At 38.4% G+C, this 19772-nt stretch overlaps 1 protein-coding gene across 4 annotated transcripts in view; it reads right to left on the bottom strand.

Moving 5' to 3' along the window:
- Positions 1–17242, bottom strand: part of hipk2 (homeodomain interacting protein kinase 2) — a 102911-nt gene extending 85669 nt beyond the window's left edge. For 2 of the 4 annotated variants that reach the window (XM_087798099.1, XM_087798102.1), the window contains exon 1: positions 16849–17242. In XM_087798099.1, the coding sequence (XP_087654225.1) occupies positions 16849–16867 (19 nt within the window). In that variant the 5' untranslated portion in view covers positions 16868–17242. The remainder of the gene's footprint in view (positions 1–16848) is intronic. The other 2 variants (XM_087798098.1, XM_087798100.1) reach the window with 1 other exon arrangement.
- Between the last annotated feature and the right edge of the window lie 2530 nt (positions 17243–19772).

Below are 19772 nucleotides of genomic sequence, written 5' to 3'. Positions count from 1 at the left end.
TTTTTAGATTTCAGTAGTTTAAACACCCTTTAAAAAATGTTATGCTTTTGATATTTTACAATCCTAGACCATTTTTATTTCATTTCACTTTAATGTCTTAATGAATGAGGTCATATTTTTCAGCATTAGAGGTGTGTATTTGCAAGAATCTACTGATACAATACAGGGTCAACGATACAATTTATTGTGATGCTGTAGTAAAAGGATATATCTGTAGTATTGTCGAGTTGTTGATCCCAGTTTATTAATGTTTCAATATCTTTTCTAATTCTCTGACAGATTCCCTGACAGTAACTTTATATGTGTCGTTTTTGTCCATTTTGTTTTTCTTGAATGTTCAGCTTTTGAAAATTCTACAAGACACAATACAGAGCTGTATGACTAAAATGTTCTTCTGTGTGTTGCCATCCAGACAACAAAGGCCTGTACCGAAACCCCTTTTAACAAGCATTCCTAATAAACAACTCCATCCCTTGTTGTCAGTCTATTTTAGCCTCTGCTGTGTCCTTGCTAGGTATATCCATGGTCATCTGGTCTTAGCCCAAATGCTCAGGGATTGAACCGGCACTGCCCATTAACTGGATAAGGGTAAGCTCGCTGAACGTTGTAGCTGCTATAGCACGAGTACATATTTAAACAAGCGTAGCGCGCATGTCCACTGGATGCTCATTACGATGTGGTTATTCAGCTGGTTAGGTATGGCAGCACCACGGAGGTAATGAAGAACGTCCGCTTGGCTATTAGGGGCAAGGCGGTCTGCTAATCACATAAGCTCTGAAGGCCAGATGTCACTCCTTGGATTACCGATTCCTGTGCTTGGACTTTACGCTAAAAATAATTTGAACGAGCGCTTGCGTCACCGAGCTTCGCTTCAGCGCAGTGTGACTGGATAATCACAGACACGGGGCTGATGGGACACAAAGATGGATGAGCGGACAGAGAGCTGGCCTGTTCTTCTTATGGAAAATTCCCGGCTTTCCATATCCGCCCGCATGAAAACGACGGGTGTTTTACAAGGCCAGATTGCATTAGCATCACATGAATTCCTCCTTCATCCAAACCTGAGTCATTCATTGACTCTCAGTCAGTTTCAACGTGGTGGTCACAGAGTTCACTTGACATTCCCATTGTGGTTCAATGAACCAAGGGCCACACACATGACCCCTTGAAAGGGAAGCAACCTCACAATGGAAAAGTGCATCTCGGAATTAAATCTAAAGAAAATGCTAAAAAATGATAAGAGGAAGTGAAATAGAAAGCAATGCTATCTGTTCATGTAGATATTTAACAATGTTGGAAAATGGAACAATGCTTGGTTATGGTTAACCATGTTAACCAGTGTTTCCTATTAATAATTTAATTCATAATTACCATAATGAATGGCCAAGAGGTCAGTAGTTCCAAACAAGGAAACAATGACTTTATTGTGAAAATAACCACAATTTAAAATTGTATGCCTAATGTTTAAAGGAGTGTTAGCATGACTACTATAATCTTAATTAGTCTTTCAAGACCATCTATTAAAAACAGGATAAAATATATATCGCATATTGAGTTATTAATAAAGAACATGTTGTAATGAGAGTTTCTGTCGAACCAATTTCTAACGTCTCAATACATCTCAATTGAAGCTCTCAGAGCGACTGTTAAAACACTTTGTCCTGATCATTTTTGCCTGGAGGTTACAGGAACACTATCAGACCTAACTGTGAAGGTCCATTGTTGTATATTTACAAAGTCGGAATGCTGTCATTAGCCCAAGCTTTCTGTTTAGCATACCTAAAGGAACATGGTGTGTCCCACCGCAATTAGACATACCAGGGAGGCATTCTGCTCTGTTTGGAGGCAACATGTTGAAATGTTAATAGTCAATGTTTTCAAAGAGATTACTTCTCTGTCAGGGATTTGTTAATCTTCTTTTTTGGGAGGATCAAGGCTGTTCTGCATGCCATGCCAGGGTAAGAGAAGGACTTTAAAAAGGAAAAAAAGAGGGAGGAGAGTCTTTTGAGTGTGTCCGCTAGTGCCCCTCGCATATTTGTCAGTGACCTTCTTCTGTCTGTGCTCTTTTATTAAATTTATGATCATTACTTTGTTGCCAGGATCCTTGAATTCCACAAATGTGTCAAGAAAACGGTCTTTTTGGATCAGGTAAACATCAAATACAACTTAATGACTTTTAAAATTAAAAGGATTCTTACAACTTGGACTTTTGTGATTTATTTTTGCATTAACATGTTGTTAGGAAGACGACATAAAAGAAAAGAACAACAAGAATACCACCCTGGGTTTGATACCACCGTTCAAAGTCACAATTTTGTGATCGTCCATTAGGACAGATTATCATTCTGTGAAGTACTTCCATACATATTAGTCCACATTCTAGAATTAAGAGTCTCAACATACGCATTCTAACGTTTTTTAACATCATTAAAACACAGTTCCTGAACTGCTTTTTCTACGGTAGACCGGTTTAATGTCGGCATTATATTGTGCCGCTTTTCAGATTAAACAGTAAAAATTAAAAGTTTGTTTCAATCATTTTCACTAGAATACATTTATTTTTGAGTATTGCGAATAAAACAAGCGTGAGGTTGGGAGTTGGTTATCAACTCATCATGGCACTGATCAAAATCATTTGGTAGTACCTTGTATTTTGTCTCTAGGTGCCAAGTTAAAAATCCCACATGTGCCCAAAACGTTATTATTTGTGAATTAAGAAAAACTGTGAAGACAGTGAACATCAGATGAATTCGTACTTGTTAGATAAAAAACAGCTTGAAGTGGACATTTATTCAAGCTGAAAGATCAAACTCAAGATTCTTTCAATGTGTTATGTAGTTATATTTCTGTTAAAATTGATCTTATAATATTTATAAATAGAGTAAAAGTATTGGTATCAGTATCAAAAGTTTTTGATCGATATTCAGGTTTAGTCAAGAGTCTAAGCAAATATAACCTTAGAAAGTATACAACTTATTTTAAAAATAAGACACCTTTCAGGCTGTAATAAAGAATATAAAATGAATTACATAAACATTTAATTTTTATGCGACATAGTAACAAATGCCTCACAGACTGATACAGGTCCCTGGGAAAGGGGTTGGGGGACCACTGACTGAGAAGATATTAAAACACCAGATTGGGACCGAGAAACAAGTATCACAAGATAATCTATGAGTCTGACACCCCCTCGCATGATTTCATTGACGTTAAGAGGTTTGAGGGAACCGTCTATTTGAATAGGCAGCTTTGTGGTTACTGGACTGAGGGTGGGGGGGGTTGAAGGTGGGCCAAACATTCAGCCTAATCAAACAACTTCTGAGCGTCTAGACAAAGCATTATCTCACTCCTCGGTGCCGTTCATGTGATGTAGCATTTTTACCTCCAGCGTTTCCAGAGACAGCTTGTCGTGTACAGATGGAGTCGAATACACACAACAACTTTAGCGGCGACTGGCGAGAACAAGCGGCAACTTGCTTCCAATAGCTTGGATCATCAATATTTAGTTTCCTTTTCAAGTCTAATAGAGTAAATATGAATTGGCAAGACTTTGTTGTACATCAAATATTTCCTTTAACTTAGCTTTAGACTCTCCAGAGCCAGGATTTGCAGTTCATTTTAATGTATTAAGCATGACTTAACAGAGTCATAAAGCAAAATCAACAAAGTGTTTCCACACGAGGAGGGATGGATTCGTGGATTAAAGGATGCCTGGCAGCAAGAATGCAGCAGAAATAAAATAAAAACTAAATTTCTGCTGTCCACTTGTTTTATGTTAACATGTACTTACTAATGTTAATGTAGATTTAGACACATCATAAATAATAACTCACAATGCGTTAAATAAAACATTATTATTTAACTTTAGCTACATAACAGTGTTGTGTTGTGATTCCATCCTGCTGATGCTTCCCTGGCCATCCTGGCTGCTTTTCTAGCTTTTTTTATTTCAACTTATTTATAGAATAATGCATCAGATGAGCTAGCGGGGGGAGATAATGTCATGCCGGTTACTGCTCCATCTGCCTTTATGCCTACCCTGACCTCTTTATTTGACCATTTGATGGTCTCTTGAACGCATAATATGAAGCCATCTCAGCATTATTGTGCCACTAAATATACAACATTCACATCACATGAAGAGCTTCAACGTGTTTCTTCTTAAATAGAGCTAAAATAAGTTTTCTTTCATCGCTTGTCTCAGGAGCAATAGCTCTGTTGTCTTTAAGGACAGATAAAGTCAACTTTATTTTCCTCAGTAATAGTTACAATATAATCAAGGTAAAGCAATATATTAAGTTTCTCTCAAAATACTTTTAATAATCAGGTAGAGGTCAACAAAATGAATAGGCAAAGGTAACATTCTCTACCACAAATAAAGGAAAAAAATATTTTAAACAATATTTTATCATCTTATTTCCTTTTTTGAAAATTATCTTATTTACTTTTGTTAAAATTATCTTATATTAGGTTATTTGTAAAGCAACTTTCTAGACCAGGGTCACAAAGCGCTTTAACAAACAAAAACAACACACAGTTAAAATACATACTTTAAAAGATCAAGACACATAAGACAACCACAGAGTCACAGAAAATCAGGGAAAAGCACAAATAAAAATATCTTCCGATGTTTCTTGAAGGAGTCAGTAGATCATCAAACACAGAGGGAGAGGAAGATCGTTCCAAAGCTTAGGAGCAACAGCCTGGAAGGATTTCTCTCCTCTGGTCTTATCATCAGGCCCAATAACCAGAGTTTCAGTTTTGACCACATTTCGCTGCAAAGTGTTTTCACTCAGCCATTGTTTGATTTCTAGCAAACAATTGACTAAGCTGCTCAGCTTCTAAGGCTCAGTTGGATCAAAAACTGATGTGTGACTTTCTTTAGATCATGTCAGGTAAAGCATGCATTTCTGTATTTATTCTTCGCATTATCTTGAGCTCTGGGTTCATAAAGAAATACTAGAACAATTAATTTTCATATTATTGTTGATGCCATCTCTTAAATATTTTGCACTTGTTAGTGAATTGTTTGGATTTGATTTCAGATCTATTCATGGTCAGGCTCCTCCTTACATCAGTGATCTGATCCAGCCTTACACCCCAGCTCGGGCTCTGAGGTCTGTGGATCAGAATCTACTGATGGTTCCTGAACACGCTTCCGGACCAGAGGAGAGAAATCCTTCCAGACTGTTGCTCCTTAGCTTTGGAACGATCTTCCTCTCCCTCTGTGTTTGAAGGATCTACTGACTCCTACAAGAAACATCTTTAGACATCTTTATTTGTTCAGGCTTTTCCTTGATTTTCTGGAACTCCTGTGTTGGTCTCGGTGTTATCTTGACCTTAAAGTATATATTTTATTGAGTATTGTCTTGATTGTTTAAAATGTTTTGTTTTTCAAATTGCTTACTTACTTACTTACAGTCACAATGGCCAGCATTATTTCTTATGCTGTAGAGGCAAATGTTAATTCTTCTGTTCAGCCAACAGTCAAGCAGTGTTCCAAGGACTGAAGGAGTAAACTCAGCACAGGCTGGAGTTTTTATTAATCAAATCACGAGCGTAGCAAGTGTACAAAGAAAAATCTCCTCCCCACTGAGAGAGTGACAGAGAAGAAAAAGAAAACAAACAGGCGGAATGCTAATAAATGCCTCCTCCGGCAAAGCGCTTCACATGTCCGATGGGAAAACATATTTAAACCTAATGAACCTGTTAGGTCATAACATGACATCGTCCAATATGCCGTTCTGGTTCTGAGAATAGTTTGAGCGGGGCCGTGCAGGGACATACGTTTGATAAGCAGTCGCTCTCTTATCATTATCTTCCACTCAAACGACTGAATAACGCCCAGCCGCAACACACTTCCTCTTATGTCATGGAGATCAACAACGACAGCTGGACACAATTTCATGGGATTTATAGACATTAGGACATGAGGAAACACGCTCCCAAAAAACTGGAGGACACTCAAACAAGTGGAATGTGGGAGGAAGAGCGTTTGAAAAGTACATGACCTCAGATATGAATACCGACACAAACCATCGCTTTATTCTTGGTCAACATAGGCATTTAAAATAAACTACAAATGAACAATGGACTACATTTAATAAATGTCTGGTCATTCTGAAAATACTTGAGAGCAAGTGTCATGCCTAAAACATCTATCAAACAACCCTCTTTTTTATTACCAAAAACAAAAAGACATCATCAAACTAGTACCCGTCAGCCTGAAAACAAAAAGGCTGAAACAAAAGGCGCTCCTCGATTGTTCTTGTCTACCTGCTTTCTAATTACTGGAGCAGTTTAAGCAAGCACAGAGACTAATATATTCCAGACAAGTGTTCAATTCTGGAGGTTCCAGACTGCATTAACCTCACTATTTTGATTATTACATTGTAATTACTCAATTAGTCCCTGGTTATATTAGATGAACCGACTTGTCTTGACTACATTTGAAAAACAATTGTTGAAGGAAAAAGAGGGAAAGAGTAGACAGTGTGTCCCATCATGTTAACATAATAACAATTATCATGTGGCCACAATAAACCCATTAGAGATTGATATGATAAATATTTATTGCAATCAAGTTACTACCATTAAATGAAACTCTTATGAGGTCAGTAACACAAATTGTGTAGAGTATATATAATTAAAACAAAAACAACAGATGTTCAGAAATAAAACATGCTTTTTATTTTACCTGTTTTTTTTTATTATGTTATACAAATAACTCTTACTAATTATGTTATCAAAGCATGTAAGCTTTGTTTTTTTTTGTTTTTTTTCTAAACATAAACATATTTTATTGGCATCTAGGTGTGGAGATTAAATGACGAGTAAATGCTGTAGAAAAACAAGTTGCAAATTGGATTACAAATTGAGACGTAAGATAAACGATCGATTGCTTTCACTGATTATGATTTATAGGTTAATTGTGTTTAGTTGTTGTGATCAATAGAATACAAGGTGGGTTTACGTATTAGCTGTTGGGGTATCATCCAAAGTGGTAAATCACTGTCAGGAGAGACATTCCACTACTTATCGAGACAAATAACTGCCAATGTCAGTGTCTTTTTATTGATTCAAGAATTTTACAACCAAATACAAACATAAATAAATAATGTAGCTTCATCAGAATAAAGCTGTATTTTATTATAAATAGTTGCTTTAAAGAAATGTTCTATACCTGAACATACATTAAATATATGAATAGTTATCAACTTATCATATTGTTGTAATAAGAATGTGTTTGTTTTAGTTATTTTTAAGTTATAGTCAATAGTTATTCAACTGCGTATTTTGAAAGCATGCGCGAGCTATACAAGTACATGTCTATCTTCACAAAAAGAAAAAAGCTAAAGTTAAGAAATGCTATGAAGACTTTTCTTTTAAAATTCTCACCAAACCGGTACTTTAAAGTATGAACCCTTTACAACACACTGCAAATCACCAAGTAAACACTACATTAACTACCTTAGTACTGTATGTACACAATGATTAGTGTGACTTCTCCCGACACTGAATATTATTCCTGCTTTTGCTTGTCAAATGTAGTTTTTTTTTCAATCTATATTCATCTATTTCTACACAACCAGTAAAAATATTAAAATAAAATCAATAAACCATGTCAAAAGGGAACAAGCTCGACCTGATGAGTAACTGTGAACTTCCTGTTTATTAAATACAAAGCTGAACTTCGGACTTTATCACTTTTGTTTACCTTCAATTCCCCTAAGGCGTGATAAAAAACAATCTACAAAACACACATGCGTGTCAACCCTTATCACCCCCAGTACATGCCCCCGTGTCCATGTGCACCCTGCAATCGAATACAGGTTTTGGTGCACATGCCTCTCCAGGCGACAGGAGTGTGTGATATTTCAGCAGGGTGTGTGAAGCTCCTGTGCTGGGCCTATTAAAGCCACGGATCAGATGAATTTATAATGTACACACAAGCTTCCCTTCTTAGGAAAAAGCCTCAACATGCACTAATGTTCCACAGACATAGCAGGTGACTCAGCCCACCTGTGTTGACGCTTATTAAATATGTTACAAACACTGTTTTTCTCTTAACTTAATGTTAGTTCCAGATAGTAAGTGCCATAGTCAATAAAAACTGCATCAAAACAGTATTTCGATAAAAAAAAACTTGATTTAATTTTAAAATACATGCAGCTAGATAGAGGGGATACGAGGAGCAGGAAATTAAAAGATGGGTGTAGTCAAGGAGCTGATAAAAAGTTGAAACCAGGTCTCGTAATCAAATTTTGTGGACAACCTTTCACATGAAGCAGTCGGCCACTCTGTATATTTATGAAAAGCCTTTTCCAGCCATGCGCTCACCTACTAATTTAGTAAAGCATATGTGTTTCTAAACCATCAGAGAGTGTGTTGTAAACATGGCTGTCGGGTCCTTCTGGCCAAAGAACGGAGGTAATAAATATGTCCAGCCAAGTCTGTGTCTGATTTGGTGTGAAAATCATGCTTTTAGCCGACTCTATTTACACTGTCCTCATAGTCACAAATAGCAGCCAAAGCTGGGCAGGAAATGGCACTTGTGACCATCATTTTCACACCCACACACTGAGACGCTGTTCTGGGAAGAGCATGTTTGGGGAGAAGGTTTTTTTTTTAAGGTAAAAAATCTTCAAAGGGGAGAATTGGCCTTGCAATTATAAAAGGGAATCAAACACATGTTAAGCAAATTGTATGAATGAAGCTACATGTGAAGGTTCTGGTCTGACAGATTTCCAGGCTATTAAAACTGTGACCTGGTTGCAGAGATGGATGCTGTTTAACGACAGCATGTTTATGGCTTAAAGTTTAATGCTCGTGAATGCAGAACTCCCAAGATGCCTCCGTCTCGAAGGCTCTAATGAGCTAAAAAACACATACTGTGCAGTGAAGGAAGGATAACGGGTCCTTGTGAACAAAAGGTCAACATTAGGGCCTTTTCCTGGGTCGCCCACTGAGATAGTGAAGAAGGGGTGAAGGTCTGTTTTGACAGCAGCTGCTGTGTCAGGAAAGCCAAGAAATTGGGCGCCTCTACAGACAGTTTGGATTCTAAATGCAGAGAGGAGACCTGTTACAGGACATGACCGCCAAGGTCTACGACTCTTTCGCCTTAGCCCTGTGATACCCTGATCTCAGCAGTCACCACCCCATGACCTCTAGCAGTGCCCAAGAGGCCCACGGGCCCCAGGAAAGGCATATTGATCTCTCTAACTGACTCCACGCACCCCTCCCTCTCCACTTGCATCCCTTTTTCAAATCTCTGTCATTCTCTGCATTGCTGTCCTCCTCCCTTTTATGTGTCAATGGGCTTTCACACTTGGTCCCAGGCTTGAGTGTCATTGGACGTGTCAGTCCGAAAGACTGGTAATAAAGTTACCTTTTTATATACACTTGTCTAAAAGACCAGTTATCTGAATGTCTTTGGAAGTCCATAGTGTAGAGTATAGAGTCTGTGAAAGGGCACTATAAAAAGCAAAAGTAGCAACAGTAGTGAGTATTTCAACAAGCTGCATCTCAACCTACGCATAAGAACCTTCTCCTGAATCCACTAGCAGTTACCACCTAGCCTGATTGAATACAAATACCTACAGTACAAACATTTGTGGGGAACTGAAATGTAACAGCCATGGCTTATACGCAGATGTAAAGTATATAATTCTTAAGCCAAAAACGTCTCACTAAAGAGAGATTTGGTTTAAATGTTACTGGATGTGTATAGCAAGTTCTGACATGGGCCATGGAAGCACACCTGGTAGATTAGTTGACTGTCGAGAGACAATCGGGGGCTGTGATAAAAGCATTCTGAACAAGACACTTCACATCTCCACTAGTGGTGTGTATTGGCGAGAATCCTTCAATGTGATACATATCATGAAGATACGAAACGATATAGTATATTGTGATATGTTGTGATACTGTAGGAAAAACATGATATAGTTTTGTTTAAATCATTTAATTGTATGAAAACTGGCATAGCATAGGAAACACAATGTCATTACATAAACATCAACTTATTGAATTCAAACAAAGAGATCGATATTTGTATTTGAAATGCGATATTTAAGTGTATAGATATTTCCTTACATTAGGACTGAACTAATTTCTCATGCACTTTGTTGTTTCTCTTAATTGTTTTCTACACAGACTGAAACAAAGTCAAATTATTTTACCTAAATACCTGGCAGTGAGGATGATTCGGATTCCTAGTGAGTCGCTTGGCACATGAAAATATGGCAGAACTCGCTTTAAACTGAGTTGACTGAGTTTATTGCTTGGCTTGCTATCAGATGGTAAGAGCTCCCTGAACACAAGAGTAAAGTCCTCGCATTGATTCATCGTGGCAGAACATTACATGGAATTGTATTGCATCTCTAATGCAGGAAACTCCAACAATAAATCCATAATTATTGTTGAATAAAAGCTGTTAAATGAAGAATGTTCGTGTCACTAGCCAGAGAAAAGAGGGGGAATGATAAAGCTACTCATTTATATGCCTCTTAATCCCTCTGTCTTCCCAATCCTTATCTACTTTGTCCTATCGACTTGATCTGGACCAAGTTTGAGCCCCAGTTCTCCACTTTGAAGTCCCTTGGTTGTCGGCCAGACGAAGGAATGTACCTGCAGCCATCTGTGAAGAGGCAAGGCAGCAGTCGGCAAGCGCTCCGCTTCCCTTCCATGACTGAGACGAGCGGCGGCCAGGAGTGGTGAAGAAACTGTTGGCTGAGTGCATGTGATAGGGCCTGAAATTGTGACATTATCAATGGAAGGAACCGAGCGTATCTCGCGAAGCCAAGGAAGTCTAATCTAGCCGTGTTCCTCGTTCTTCATTTTAATGTCTTTCTGCCTGCTCCTTGTTTTCCTCTCGCACCATAAGCCCTCTCTACCAGAACAAGGGGAGGATATTAAGGCCTGATTAAGGAACTATTTTTACCCACCGCTTTATTTTCTTTAACAAGATAACTGATTAAAAGTACTTTAAAAGCAAAACAGTTTAAATGGCAAATAGAGGCGAATATCTGGATGAACCAGTATGAAGCAACTTCTCCACAAACAATAAGATTACAACATACAAAAAATAACAACCAGGCTAGAGGTTTCGGGAGGGGTTTTCAGGGGGACCGAGCGAAGAGACAAGCTGGGGACTGACAAAGGCGGGAAGCTATAGGAGGGAGCTTTGAGAGGAGGGGGTCATGATTAGGCAGAACAAAAAAAAAACTACAGTAGCCAGAGCTCTTCCCCCCAATTGCACATACACATACATGTGGCTTCCAATCTGGCCATCAGTCTGTTGCAGAAGTGTCACATGGGCGCCCTGCGTGCCGGCCAATAGCTTCTCAGCTTATCAACAAGCAGAGCTGGATGGAAAGGCAGATAAGCGATAGAAGCGGAGGGGGGTGGTGGTGCAGGGGAGGCGTGGGATGGGTGTTGGAATTAGAGAGGGTCACTGGCAGATGATGACAGATTGCAAAGTGAGCATGTAATATATAGTATGCGAGCAAAATGCGGGCAAAGCGATATAGGGTTTCATAATACTCACATTAAATAAGCGTAAATAGCTTTTCTAACTATAACTAGAGCCGATGACAATGTCTAAACTTCATGTTGAACTGTGACCTCGCCGCAGCTGATGCTTTTGAACACTGACAGATTGAGCACTCACTATGCTAAAGATACGCGTTAATATTCTGATTACAACAGCATGAAGAAAAACAAGATTCCTCAGATAAGGTTCATGACTATAAGCACAGTTGCCAGTCGCTTGTTTTAGCAAATAAAATGTTTTTATTTCACCAACTGTTGACTTAACTTCTCAGCAAACATGACTCAACAGACTTCTGGGTAATGTTCATAAACTTGTTCTAACGAAAAAAAAAATGATTAAAGAAGAAAACTGAAGTAGAAAGATACACTAAATTGTATTTCAGAGGTGATTTGAGCAAATGTTTCATAGTTTAAAACACTGTCTGATGAATTATCTGCCTCCGTAGGAACAAGTCGTCAAAGCTTGCAGCTGTTCCACACAAACCGACAACATACGCAGTGTGAAACTGACGTGTATGTGTCTGTTTTTGTGCGTGTTGGGGGGGGGGGGGGTGGGGGTTAACGGGTATTCATGACAACCAACACGGAAATGCCTTGTGTAAGCAGTCGACAGTTTGGAGGCTCCATCGCGGCCAGCCTGCGCTCTACCCCTCACACTGAAATAACGGCGCAACTTATGTGGTCACCCACTTGCAGAGGCAATGCACTTTCCGCTGAAGAAGAAATGAAACATGTTGCTCGTAAATAAAAAAAAGAAAAAGTGGCTCACTGACTGAGAAAGTGAGAGATACTAAAAATCCCCTTCTAACTCAAATACTTTTCTGACTGGGTGAATCTGAGTTGAGCTGATAGTGAATGCAGGGTCTTTTTCTAACCTGTCCTTTCAGTTCAGTCTGACAACTCCCCCACCTTTTCAACCCCCATCTGTCTCCAAACATCTTCGATCACACCTGTGAACTATTTCAGCACATCAGAGAGCGCTCAGATTTCCCCGTCTTCAACACCGTCTTACACACACCTCATTCTTTCTCCTTCTGTCTCCGGGTAAATGCCTCAACAAATCTATCACTGGATCTGGTTTGAGAATGAAGCTCTGTATAATGTAATAGGAATTATTCAGTTTACCCATTCCCATGACCTTTTCTGTGCAAACTGTCCTTCACACAAGTCGTTGGATGATATGTCCTGTCAACAAACAGATCAGAAATGCTGCTGAGTCAAAGTGTAAACAGGAGATAAACAGCCGCAATGACACCTACAAGGATTTGCAGAGTGATGACTGTCTTTTCCCGTCATTTAAATATCACCCTATCTCTTATCAGTTTGTTTTTCTCTTTCCTCCACCAAGGCCTGTCTCTAGCGTGGACAGTGATGGACTTAACACACCACTCGGTTTTTGTTTTTTTCTTTAAATCTCAGGAATCCAAACCGAGTTCCCCAGCGACCATCACAAGGTGAAGACCTTTTGTCGGCCCTAAAGGCAGCAGGGGCTCTTCCTGCAATTCTAATCAAAGTCTAAAAAGGCCAAACCTTGGACTCTATGCTGGGTCAAGGCCTGCAAAGGAAGATATCAATCAAAACACACAAAACAAGCAACACGGGTGGACAGAAAGAAACAGGAAGTCCAAAGATACTTAATAAACAAACCACTCCTGGAGGTACATTTCCAAAATACAACAATACTCAAACTACAAAAACTTCTATTTATCAATACAGTGGTCCCTTGCCATATCGTGGTTCCCCTTCCACAGATTTCTATTATTATGTTAAAATATATTTTGGGAACAGAAAAAGCAAAGCTCCTTGTCTTTGTTCACACCGTTACAAACGGATGCTGTATTGGACCAACAGACAAACTTCTACAAAACTTAGTGCGAGGAACTAACTACTGAGCCCAGATTACTTATCGTGCTAACGAAACAGTGAACTCCCATGATGCCTTTGTACACACTGATCCATCTAAGGACGGCTAAATGGTTGCTACATCAATTTCAATTGTACATCTACAGTATGTTGCTATGTCAAAAGCTGCGAGTTTGGTTGGCTGAGCGGCCAAGCAGTACAGGATCTTTTTAAATTACCGTTACTAAGAGGGTTATTGAGTGCGTCGGGATATCATATGCAATGTTGAGTTTGCAAGTTTAAATAAATGTTGTCACTACTTTGTGTATTTAGTTCAAAACTTTTCCCACTCAATAAACTAGGGCAGACTGTATTCTATACATAGCAAGTTAACTTTGATTTTCTTTTGATGATGTCTTCAACTTTCACATCCGAAAAGATTTAAATTATTTTTTAATAACAACATGTATTCAGTATCAATAACTATCCTAATAATGTAACCGTCCTCCTACTCAACCTGTCTCCCGCTATATCTCACAGTTAGTAATTTAAAGACACAATAGCACATAATGGCAGTGTGAACGGATAGGACATTAATCTGCTTGTGAAGCCACGGCGTCTGTCCCTATCATTATCATCAGCCTCTGACTCATACTGCACTGTCCGTGTCTCCTTCTTTTTTTTCCAGATGGGAACAAATGAATTCTCTCCTGGCTGACCTGTTAGTGACAGATCTGCAATTTGAGGTTGTCTTCCTGCCTGGCGTCCTGCTCTGCAGCTGTCTAATTCTCCCACAAGCATGTCGTACAAACAGGTGACCAAGCATGAACACTCCGATGAAGACATATGAGAAACATGCAAGAGCCTACACGCGTATTAATACGAGGACTTTAAGTATTGGGGTTTTCATAAAAAACATGGCACTGGACAGGCGCTATTCCACCAGACATCCATCAATATGTCACTTTGTGTTATGAAACCAGGCTCCCAGGGTGATCGGACCGCTGGCCTGGCTGCCAGCATGTCCGCCTGATGGCCTTCAGTTCTCGCCAAGAACGACCAAATGCAAACATTAATGTGGAGTGAAAAAAAAAGTCAAGGGCGAAGCTGATACAGACCTCACTTAGACAATTTTCAGCATACAGAAGTTGTAAGTAAATCACACTATAGTGAGTATAGTCACACTACTATACAGGTAGTGTGAAGGTTGTAGAATATCCATTGAAATGTCATTTAAAATGGTGTTAAATCACCCACAAAAACATTTTAAATAGAAACCAATATGGGGGATTTAACAACTTTACTTTCTTGCAGATGTACAAGTCAATTAAAGAAGTTAAGATGGAGAAAAACGAACAACCTTGATGGCGAACTTTGGTCAAGATACAGTTAAATACTTCTATGTTTACAGTACACTACATATTTGCTTGCGACTAATCTCATTGGCTGATCAGACCTAAGGGACTGCGGTTCAAAGTATGACTCAATTCATTAAGAAATGATAGAATTACAGAAACAAGTGAGTGGTCTTTGGCTCTAACAAAGAGACTAATAAAAGAAGTGTTTTTTTCAAGGGAAAACCCTGGAAATGTCACAATAGTCAGCTTCCTGATTTTTGAGAGACAAGTTAGGTTGCCCGAGGTATAAATATGTGAAACATCTTTAGCACAAAAAGTATTAATAAAATCAATGCAATATTCAATTATTTTAAAGTCATAATTAAAGTCATACAATTTTCATCCTTCTGTTGTTAAATGTCTTTATTTTCTATTCTGTGAAGCACTTTCACTCACACAGTCAGGAACCTGCTATGAAAATAAACGTGCCTTGCCTTACAGGTAATTTCTTTATTTGTTGTCCAACTGAAGAGTCTTGCGTGTCTTTATAAGCGAAGCTGTCGGTGCGGTTCTAGTGGGGGGTGGGGGGGGGGGGCGTCTAATATCACAGTGTTGCTTTTAAAATCTGTTAACATGTGAGGGGGTGTGAAGTCTTATAAACATAACATAAATTGATGTCTGGTTCGAGCAAAGCAACACAGACAGGCTCTAAAATTCGACGACTCTTCAATCATCTTAAACATGAGTATCAGAGAAGTTCATCATCTTGGATTTAAGCTACGGTATTAGTCCCTCTGTCGCTAAGTCGCTACAATAGCCTATCTTTTTCTACGTCAAGGGCCCCAAACCCTTTTTTTTCCACCAGAGACTATATGGTCATTTCCATGACTGCCTCACAAAAAAAAAGCCCTCTCCAACACCGAGGAGGACTGGCAAGGTAATTAATTCCCTCTGCCGCCTCTATCTCTTTCCTTCTCCCCTCGCTGTGGTGAGATGGGGGGGTGTGGGGGGGCGAAAGCCAGGGAATGTAATTCACACTAATTACCTTTTTGCATAGGCGTCTTATTTCAACTTTCCTTTTCATGTGGAAACGTCTCGGCTTCAACACCTCCTGATATACATTAGAATTTGAGCGACGTGTCACGTAAAGATACATAAAGATATTTTTGTTTCAAAGTGAGAGCACCCCTGCAGCTTTTGACGCACTTTATATTTGTTTTCAGAGTCTCTTCAACGTTCATCTGTCAGTCATTGACAAGAAGAAGAAAAAAGTACCCTTTGGCACCAGCAGAGGGACTCTGGAGTAAAAGAGAGCCAATATTAAAACGAGATTGGTAAAAACAATATAGTAATAAAAGGATAATATTTGTATTGAGTTGGATTTTAACTTCGTCTTGAAAACCCCTCTATTAAATGACGGTATTGTTAAGACTTTCTGTTTTTATTTGCGCATGCATTGTTTACCTTTATGGCTCCCTCGACTCAATATTTACAGAATACGACTATAAATAAAAGTATGATTTAACCATGGTGAGGATTTTTGTCTCCAGCGATTCATTCGTTTGATAAACACTGTACAGATACTATAATAACGCTGCAATACATCCACATCGGATACGGGATGCTGATAAAGCGTGTATCATCCAGTGGAAACTACATTTTTTAGGGGGTTGTAAAAGACTACAAACGTGCAGGGATATATCCATACATTCGGATCAGCCCCAAAAAAAATGCTGCAGCGACAGAATTCCTGTCTTATCAGCTTTTCCAGAAATAAAATATCTCAACGTGCATGCATGCAGAAAGTGCTGTTCGACTCCAACTACATCGAGATAAGGAGAAGTAAAAGAAAAGGTGTTTCGATCCTGCAGCATAAACCCCGAGTACAGTCCAGCAGGCTCGATGGTATTAACTAGTGTATTATTATTATTTATTTTTTTTATCAATGAATCATTAGATACTCGTAACAAGTCTATAACTGTGGATGTGTCGGAGGTTTAAAGATCACGTCCACGGTGACTGTGGAGGTAAATAAAGGCGAATGACACGTTTGGTTCTGGCAGAAGGAGGCGAGACGCTGCATCAGTGTTTGGGTATCAATTCAACAGTATCTTACCTTCGTATACAGGGGCCATCGGTGCAAGGCTGTCTGTTATTCATGGCAGAAAAATCAAGCGAAAGATCGGCTCAAAACTCAATAAAAATCTGCCATCTTGAAAGACTGATGCGGTCTCCTGCATTACTGGCCCGGCTCTTTAGTGGGGAAAACGCTCATAATTCATAATATCCAGTCGGGGGTTCGAACGTGTGGTCCCGACGAGACGGAGCGACACACACACACGCACGCACGCACACACACACAAAAAAAGAAAAAGCTGACGACCAGGTTTCGATAACAATCCCCGCCTTGCATGGAGGCTCCTCGGACGAGCCGCGGTGACAGGTTTACTTCAGCTATTGTGCGACATGACTGTGGAGCGAGAGACTCTCGGTGCAAAAGTTGCAGTGGTCAGAGCGCAGCGAGTTTGGCTCAGGGAGAGAGTCGAGCCCAGAGCGAGTCGATCGACACGGCGATCCTCGCTCTGGGCTCCTCGGCGTACCTGCTTGTTATTAATAATAGGATATATGATGCTTTGATGCAAATATTTCACAGCTGCATGCGATAAGTAAACACATATCAATAGGATTTTTATCAAAAACACAAGAATAGTGTTTAATTATCCTCTGCGTTTTTTGTTAATATAATATTTTGTATCTTATTTAAAACAAAACATTCCACATGTATTTTTAATGTAACATGATATGAATACATATGATAAAATACAAGTATACATAAAATATTAATAGATTAGTATTATCATTAATTCATCTGTAAAAATCTGCCTTTATATTGCACCTGGTTACATTTTCTTTACCTTTTCTGCCAATTTTCAACTTTTAATGCTCCTGCTTATTATGTTTTGATGATGTTTTACTGTGTTTGGCTGTAAATGTATCTGTACGGTGATCATGGGCGTCTAGAAAGATCTCTTTAAATAAAATGTGTTATTATCATCATTATTTATATTGTTTCTGTTTTTATTATCAGGTTTATTTATTACTGTTTTTGTTCTTACTTTTACCTAATATAATAATAATAATAATAATCTCTATTTATATAGCACCTTTCTAGACCAGGGTCACAATAATGTGCATGCATTTGATAACTGCTGTGAGAAATTTACCCATGGAATTAAGCTATATTTTATCTCAACTTATAACAGTCCAAAATGCAAAAATGGAAACTGTTTTTATGAAATCTTTGCTATTTAAAAAAAAAAATGGAATCCAAACCAAATGTTCACATTTACAAACTTAGATTTTCTTTATATAAAACAAACCAAAAAAATGTCCTCATCAACCCATCACTACTATTTACTAATACAATTATGTTTTAAATACTATTAAATGAAATCCTAGAGTTAATATTAAACACATTATGACTACTGATATCACAAACACATCAGTAAACAATGTAGAACATTAACAAATATACAAAACTGGACATTTCTAAATGGAGGTGCTGAGTCATATGTCACACAAATGTGTCTGAAAGCTATTATTTGAGCATTCAGTTGACTCAAAGCAACAAACCAATGTGAATAACAAACAGTTTGTATAATTGGCTAAATGTGTCAATATTACCTGAAGCCCCTTGTCTTTCGTCAGCAGGATGTCAGCTGTAGAGCTCTTCATCACTGGCCAGTCCTGAAATAGAAATTAGCCAATTAAATAGAAATCAGCACAGTAGGACAACATGCTAACAAAGATGGACATAGTTAAACTTTTTTTGTCACATCTTTTTTTTTTTATAACTTTAATCCTTGTATCCATGTATATTTCTTATGATCTTTGAACTTGATTGTAAATCCTCTGGATTATTTGTTCTTTACTAGAGTAAAATCCTGCAGCTGACCTATTAAGTAATTTTTTATTCAGCTTTTAAATCACTTATTTGCGCTTCGCCATGACTCAACTCTGTGAATGTACTCAATAAATTGTAAAGTAATAGAGAAATGATAAATTACCATAAAAAAGGAATGAGTCAATTTAAGGGGACATTTCATTCTTTATTTTAGCTACTTTTAATATACATTTAATAGTTTTCATTTAAAACGTTTTTATGTGGTTACTTATTGAACAAATGAGAAATAATTAATCAATAAACAAAGTCAGCCCAACAGGTTTTTCCACCAACATGTCTTTTAATTATTTAGGAGAAGCAGAGCTTGTTAACTTGCTCTCTCTAGAGACAGTGAGTTATTAGCAGTCGCCGACACAGCTGCTGACTTGGATTCCAAGTTGTGCGTTGATGCTGTCGTGCTCCTCCATAGGTGACTGGTCTGAGTACAGTAGACACCAGCACGGGCGACAAGATTTGAGAATGAACTGGAGCAGAATGGGATTACTGCTGGCTCACACAAATGTGAGTAATCTGTCATGTAGCAGCGACCCTTGAATGCACTTGTGCAACAGCTACATTAAACATGCCGGCTGGTTGTTAATAGTCCAGCCGAAGCAGATAATCTTCACCCGCAATATCATCTCATTTCCAGGAAATAGTTGTGATCTTTTTGTTTAAATGTTTTTATTTATTCTCATGTTTTATTCTGCATCAAGTTATGCAAGCAGGCATCCAGTTAAAGCGTGCCACACCGCCTGCAGCTCTAACTGAAATATACAAGAACCAGTCTTGAGTAAATTGATGGCGTAATGTTGGAACATACAATAAGACCTCCAGGGAACTCTGGGCTTTAGTGTTTAAGAATAAGACGCACATTAATAGTTGAAGCTGTAATTACAGTTGCTGGAGTGTTAAAGATGAACGTGTGTTCTAAATCTATTTAAGACCTGAGTTCATATTTAACTTACTAGTTTTTTTAAACCTCATGTATAAAAAAAATCCCTGAAAAAAAAGGCAAACACAAATATTTAACTAAAGTAATCATTTATTTATATTTATCAAAACAATATGGCATCGTTTTACAAGTATTCTTTAAC

This window comes from Callionymus lyra, chromosome 8, assembly GCF_982586985.1.
Source record: "Callionymus lyra chromosome 8, fCalLyr1.hap1.1, whole genome shotgun sequence".
NCBI classification, from domain to species: domain Eukaryota; kingdom Metazoa; phylum Chordata; class Actinopteri; order Syngnathiformes; family Callionymidae; genus Callionymus; species Callionymus lyra.
This window is presented reverse-complemented; position numbering and strand designations above follow the sequence as displayed.